At 70.9% G+C, this 6,621-nt stretch overlaps 4 protein-coding genes across 4 annotated transcripts; all 4 read right to left on the bottom strand.

Annotated features, from left to right (window-relative positions):
* Window positions 1-526: 526 nt before the first annotated feature.
* On the bottom strand, window positions 527-2,596 carry H696_06061 (hypothetical protein; the record flags this gene model as incomplete). The annotated part of the gene is made up of 1 exon (XM_009499829.1): window positions 527-2,596. The coding sequence occupies one exon, from the start codon at window positions 2,594-2,596 to the stop codon at window positions 527-529; it is 2,070 nt and encodes a 689-aa protein (XP_009498104.1).
* A 439-nt stretch (window positions 2,597-3,035) lies between these two features.
* Window positions 3,036-4,214, bottom strand: H696_06060 (hypothetical protein; the record flags this gene model as incomplete). The annotated part of the gene is made up of 3 exons (XM_009499828.1): window positions 3,036-3,569; window positions 3,610-3,981; window positions 4,011-4,214. The coding sequence occupies 3 exons, from the start codon at window positions 4,212-4,214 to the stop codon at window positions 3,036-3,038; spliced, it is 1,110 nt and encodes a 369-aa protein (XP_009498103.1).
* Window positions 4,215-4,268: 54 nt separating this feature from the next.
* Window positions 4,269-5,027, bottom strand: H696_06059 (hypothetical protein; the record flags this gene model as incomplete). The annotated part of the gene is made up of 1 exon (XM_009499827.1): window positions 4,269-5,027. The coding sequence occupies one exon, from the start codon at window positions 5,025-5,027 to the stop codon at window positions 4,269-4,271; it is 759 nt and encodes a 252-aa protein (XP_009498102.1).
* A 620-nt stretch (window positions 5,028-5,647) lies between these two features.
* Window positions 5,648-6,610, bottom strand: H696_06058 (hypothetical protein). The gene has a single exon (XM_009499826.1). The coding sequence runs from the start codon at window positions 6,486-6,488 to the stop codon at window positions 5,817-5,819; it is 672 nt and encodes a 223-aa protein (XP_009498101.1). The 5' UTR covers window positions 6,489-6,610; the 3' UTR covers window positions 5,648-5,816.
* Window positions 6,611-6,621: the final 11 nt, after the last annotated feature.

Genomic DNA, 6,621 nt, shown 5'->3' with positions numbered 1-6,621 from the left:
GACCGCGCAGTTGCCGCTCAGCTCGAAGGCCCGGCTGCGCGTGCGCCTCTCCGGCGAGGGGGCGTCGGTGTTGTTGATCGTGAACAGGTCCGTTGGCATCTGCGGGTGTTTTCCCAGCTCGCACCGACTTCGTCTGCTGGCTTGGGGGGGGGGGGGGGGGGGGGGGGGGGCGGGGGGGGGGGGGGGGGGGGGCGCGCCCCGGCCACTGCCGGCGACGTCCACCCACCTGTCTCCTCCCGCGGGCGCCAAGTCGTACACACGCCCCCCCCCCCCCTCCCACTATACAGCACACAGGGCGGTGCCCGGGACGCGAGGACCGTCCCCTCCGCGGACATCGGCCCCTGCAGCTAGGCGGTCACTTGGAGGAATAAGAAAAGCATACACGCACACATACAAACACGGCACCACAAGAGCACGGACACACACACACACACATACACACATAGACATGCACACAGAAACATGGCTTCACAGAAACATGGCTTCACAGGCACACATGCTGACATCAGCGAACGGTGGTTCATGTCTATAGGAAGGGCCGGCATTCAATCAGTTGCTTTGAGTTGATGTTGGCCAGCAGGCAGATGGCGCTAGGAGAGATGTCGGGCTTCTCTTTCTTGATTTGCTCGAGTTCGAAAACACGCGCACACGGGTGTCGCCCATAGGAAGGCGCCTTGAAGGGCAGCCGAGTCTGGCTGGCGTGCGCCCGCAGGGAGTTCACCACCTGCGGCAGGGCACACCCCAGATCCGCCGCCACCTGGTGCAGGATCGGCGCCGGGTACCGGCCGATCACCGCCGACACCAGCTCGCCCAGCTTGCCCTCCGGCACGTACATCCCCCCGGGCCCGGACCCGGCCTCCGCCGGCAGCGCCAGGAAGAAGTACTCCGGGCAGTACCGGTGCAGGAGGCAGTACGTGCGATCCGGCGGCAGGTCCATCGCCCGGGCAATCTCCCGGACCGTGTGGCGCATGCGCCCGCCGGCCGGGTGGACCTCGCTGCCCAGGCGCCGGAGGGCCAGAATTTCCTCCGTCCCCAGGGCCAGCGCCGTATGGTAATCATGCTCCAGCTGGCCCAACTCCGGGGTGACTATGTGCCGAACGATGACCGCAACCGGCACGCCCAGCTGGGTGGACATTTCGGTGTCGGCCAGCGGCGGCCGAAGGCCCACCAGGGCCCGGAGCCGCTGCCGGAAGCCCCGATCAAAGTTCGGGGCCAGCAGGCGCAAGTCCCCACCCGGGGCGGTCGCATGCGCATCCGGGTCGAACGAGGGGACCATGTTGCTGACGGAGGCAGGGTCACAGTCCCTGCTGGTGGCCAAGGTGGTGCCCAGCCGGGCCAGGGTCTCATCGTCCGGGGCCTGGTGCACCGGCGACTCGGCCGGCAAAAAGCGCCGAGTATACTCGGCCAGGGTCAGCTGGCCGAAGTCCTCCGGCGGGGCCAGCTGCCACACGGGCTGGCAATTCCGCAGCGGCAGCACCACCTTCGGGTAGTAGTGCTTGATGTACCACCGGAGCCGGTTCGCCGGCATGCCCAGCTCGACGCCCATGTCGGCGATGCTCCACTGGCGCTCCAGCAGCAGGTCCACCAGCAGGCGCAGCTGCTCCGGCCGCAGGCCGCCATACTGCCGGATCACATACTCCGAATGCAGCTCCGGGCCATGGAGATCCATGGTGCTTTTGCTGATGCCGACCCGGGCACATATCTCCACGTGCGAGAGGGGCGGCTCCGCCGGGTCGGCCAGCGCCCTTCGCAGGGCCGCCAGCCGCCCGGGCGGCACCTTGGGCACCACGAAGTTCCCGTACTCCGGCATGTGCTGCTGCACGGCCAGGGCCACCCGGTCGCGCGAGGACGACAGCAGCAGCGCCAGCTGGTCAACCGACAACGCCGGGGCCACGGTCACCAGCTTCCGCAGCCGGGCCAGGCACAAATGCTCGGCCCTGGCCGGGTCCACCTCCGGCAGGTGCTTCGCCAGCAGCTGCTCCACCTGGCTGGCCGACAGGCCCAGCAGCCGGCCCAGCAGCCGGCCGAAAACCGGCGGGTCCCGCTGGACCAGCCACGTCAGGTCCTTCAGGATGAGGGACCTCGGCCGCGGCGTGCGCGCCGGCGGCGGGATCCCATACACCCCGGCGTAGCGGGCCAGCAGGGCCTGCACCGACAGCCGGTCCATGCCCAGCAGCCGGCCGATGGTCCCATCGTCGGCCAGCGGCCGGTTGCTGCCGGGCGTCCCGGCCAGCCGCAGCAGCAGGTGGAAGTCCTCCACCGAGTCGAACCCCTGCGGCAGGGGGGTCTTCCCATCCTTGATGGCCTGGACCAGGTGCTCGCCGGCGGACACGGACCCCACGTACCAGGGGGTGGTGGCCGTGGGGGCGGGCCCGGCCCTGGCGCCGGGCTGGCCGCCCCCGCGCGAGGGGCTTCCTGGCCATTCGGCCGAGCCCGGCGCCGGGGGGCTGTGTGATGTCGCGGCGCCGGTCAGGCCGGCCCGGCACCGGGCACCTGCGAGGACGCCGGCCGGAGCCCCGGCCAAATGCCCCGGCCGGGCACCCAAGCCCGTCGCCCGGGCCCCGATGCCCAGGCCGAGCCGAGCGCGCGAGAGCATGCTTCAAAGATGGTGGTGTGTTGGATGAGGGGCGAGAACAGCCAGAGGGAGGAGAAAGAAAGAGGGGGGGGGGGACGCGAGAAAGAAAGAGGGGGGGGGGGAGGGGCCGAGAAGAATTTCTGCCCCAGCCCGGCCGGAGAAGGGCGCCCCGGCTCCTCTTTTTCCCACCCGGCTGGGTGGTCCCCTGCGCGCTGATGCCCACCAACTGCCCACGCACGGGCGTGCGCGTGCGTGCATGCGCGCGCGTTTGCCCCCCCCCCCCCCCTCCGTCCCGCGCCCGGCCCCGATGCTCTCCGCGGTCAAGCGGACACCCCCTCTCCCGGGGGCGGCGGGCCACCAACATCTCCCTGGCATGTGTGCGCGCGTGTGCGTGTGCGTGTGCGTGTATCTATCGGGTTGGGCCTCGTGCCCGGGTGGAGACCGGGCGCCGGGCCTCGGCCTAGGCATCGGCATTGGCCAACTCCCTGGCGAGGGTCTGGCGAGTGATGCCCAGAGTCTGAGACAGCTCTTGGAGGGTAGCGTGCGGGAAGCTCCTCCGCGCTTGGATGATTTCATAGCGCCGGAACGTGCTGTGCTTGGCGAAGAAGGGCACCTTGAAGGGCAGCCCGGCTTGGCTGGCATGCGCCCGCAGGGAGTTCACCACCTGCGGCAGGGCACACCCCAGATCCGCCGCCACCTGGTGCAGGATCGGCGCCGGGTGCCGGCCGATCACCGCCGACACCAGCTCGCCCAGCTTGCCCTCCGGCACGTACATCCCCCCGGGCCCGGACCCGGCCTCCGCCGGCAGCGCCAGGAAGAAGTACTCCGGGCAGTACCGGTGCAGGAGGCAGTACGTGCGATCCGGCGGCAGGTCCATCGCCCGGGCAATCTCCCGGACCGTGTGGCGCATGCGCCCGCCGGCCGGGTGGACCTCGCCGCCCAGGCGCCGGAGGGCCCGAATCTCGTCATTCGACAGCGAGAGTGCCGAGCGTGACTTCGGATGGTATATCTCCGGCCATTGGAGCCGCAAGGACGAGATATCCCGCGGCAGGCCCCCGACATGTGCGGCCACCTCGGTGGGTGTCGGCATCGGCCGGAGGCCAAGCAGCACGACACCCAGTGGCCAGGTGACGGAAGTGACCGGACCCGATGCCGGTGCCGGCGCTAATGTTGATGCCGGTGCCGGCGCTAATGTTGATGCCGGTGCCGGCGCTAATGTTGATGCCGGTGCCGGCGCTAATGTTGATGCTGATGCCGGCGCTAATGTTGATGCTGATGCCGATGCCGGGGCCGATGCCGGGGCCGATGCCGGGGCCGATGCCGGGGCCGATGCCGGGGCCGGGGCCGATGCCGATGCCGGCGCCGATGCCGATGCCATTACTGTTGCCGGCGCCGATGCCATTACTCTTGCCGGGGCCGGGCCCTTGTCACCCACGGGCAAGATGGCCGCCCGGGCCAGGGCGGCCACGGGCGACCCCTCCGGCAGGCGCTGCGTCAGATACTGGTGCAGGGTCAGCCGGCCATACTGCAGCTCCGCCGGGGCCTCGCCCAGCGGGGTCCAGTTGGACTCCGGGACCAGGGTCGTCGGCGAGTAGTACCGCAGGTACCACCGGATGTCGGCGCCATCGATGCCCGTCATGGAGGCCAGGCTGGCCACGGTGCGCCGGGCGGCCACCTGCTCGTGGAGGATGGCCTACGCATGCTCCGACAGGGGACCCCGCGCGCGGATCACAAACCCCGGGTCCACATGCGGGCCCACATGCTGCAGCTGCGTGGAGCTGATCTTGGCATACTGCATGATGGCCTCCGGGGAGGGCGGCTCCCCGGGCCGGGCCAGGATCTCCTGCAGCCGGGCGATCTGCTGCTCGCCGATGTGCCTCGGCAGCAGCTTCTGATACTGCGGCAGGCTTTGGCCAATGGCCCGGGAGACCGCCTGCCAGGAGGCGCTCAGCAGCAGGGCCATCTGCTCCAGGGGCAGGGTCGGCGCCACGGTCAGCAGCTCCCGGAGCCGGGCCAGCGACACGGCCATCTCCAGCCCCGGCAGCTGCCGGTACTCGTCCGGGGCCAGGTGCCGCTTCAGCAGGTCGTCGGCCGCCCCCGGCGTCAGGCCCGTCAGCCGGGCCAGCGTCTGCCCGACCACCGGCGGATCCCGCCGGAACAGCCCCAGCAGGTCGTCCACATGCTCCTGGCCGATCTGCTCCAGGACCAGCGACCGCGGGGCCGGGATGCCGAAGTCATGGGCATACCGCGACAGCAGCACCTCGGTCGAGGCCCGGTCCAGCCCCAGCAGCCGGGCCACATGGTTGGCCGGCAGGCTGGGATGCGACAGCCCGGCCAGGCGCAAGAACACCCAGAAGTCCCGGGCACTGTCAAACCCCCGGGGCAGGGGCGCCCGGCCGGCCTGGATGTCCTGCACCAGCGACTCCCCGCGGTGGGCCGGCACCGAGGCCATCGAGGCCACCGAGGCCCGGCCCGGGCCGCTACATGCCCACCGGACGCCCGGGGGGGTGGCTATCCGGGCGAGGCGGCCGGCTCGGACGCCGGCCACTGCGGCGCGACCACACGCGGTGAGCATCCGTGTGCGTGTGTGCGTGTGTGCGTGTGTGCGTGTGTGCGTGTGCGTGTGCGTGTGTGTGTGTGAAATAGGGGCCCCGGTCTGGGAGCGAGGCGGGAGAAGGCGCAAGAAAGGGGACAAGGGGAGGAGCACGGTGTGCGGCGTGCCCTGGCGCCTGGTTCGAGCAGGCCGGCCGAAAAGGGGCGCCCCTCAGCAAGAGAGCACCCCGCACCCGCGGCCTGCCCGCCCCCCCCCCCCCCGTTCGATCCCACCCAACCAAACCGTGCCCCGGGCGGCCCCGCCGACCATGGATGAAGTGCCACCGGACGGCCCCGATCTTGCTGTGCGTGTTGCTTTTTTATTTCCTCGCGAGTCTGCGCGGCTCCGCGGGAAGGGGCGGGGAGGGGGGGGCCCGGGCGCCGGGGCCCGAGGGTCAGCGTCTTCGGGCCCCGGCCACCGCCTCAAGAAAAAGGCCTGCCCTTTTCCGAGGCACCCACTTTCGCTCTATTTCTCTTTTTCTCTCTCTCCCTCTCTCTCTCTCACTCGTTCGCTCGCCCGCTCGCTCTCCCCTTCTCCCGCGGGACACCGGGGACCAGGGGCACCGGCGCGCACGTGGCCATGCGCCTGTCCCCTGCGCCCGCTCGCCGTCACCCGGGCCCGGGCGGCGGCGGCGGCGCCAGCCCGGCATCACCCGACCAGCAGCAGCCCCATCGCAAGGGCGCTGGCCAGGAGGCCCAGCAGGAGAGCCGGCCGGCCGGCGGCCAGGCCGCCAGGCCCGCCGGCCCCATTGCAGAAGTCCTTCATGCTGGTGGCATACGAGTCGGGGCTGGCCTCCTGGCACCGGTCGATGTAGTGGAGCATGCGCTCCTGGCACCGGGCCAGCGTCGGCTCGGTGCAATAGTGGTAGTCGCTCTTGACGGAGGCGCAGATTTTGGAGCAGTCGTCCTCGGCCGAGGTGCAGAACCGCAGCAGGTCCTCCTCGGTGGTGGGGGTCCCCTCGGGGCAGAGGCGGTTCGGCTGGGGATCGGTCGGCCGGGGGTGCGGCCCCGGGGGCAGGGCGCTGCCGCTGCCGGAGTCCCACTCATCCGGCACCACCACCGTGGCCTGGCAATCGTAGGACACCGAGTCCATCAGATCCCGGGCCCCGGTGCCCGGGGGACAGCGCGTGTGCACGGCCGCCATCTCCAGGAAGCATTGGTCCGTGCCGCGGTCGCACACCGCCTCCAGGTAGGTGTACACCGCGCAGTCCTCCAGGCAGGTGGTGCTATTTTGGCAGGTGTCCGACTTGCGGGCCCGGTAGTCCAGCCCGGTGCGCTGGGCCTCGGCGCACATGTCCAGCACCCCGCCGCGTGCATGCATGTCCAGCCGGGGCCAGAGGGCTCGCGTGAGCAGGGCTGCGCGCGCATGGGCCGCCGGGCCGCCGGCAGATTTCGAGGGTGCGGAACGTCAGTGACCGGCGCTCGGCATGTGGCGGTGGGAGGGGCGGGGGGGG

This window comes from Fonticula alba (assembly GCF_000388065.1).
Source record: "Fonticula alba strain ATCC 38817 unplaced genomic scaffold supercont2.17, whole genome shotgun sequence".
Lineage (NCBI taxonomy): Eukaryota > Rotosphaerida > Fonticulaceae > Fonticula > Fonticula alba.
Note: the sequence above shows the minus strand (reverse complement) of the source record. Positions and strands in the feature narration are given on the sequence as shown.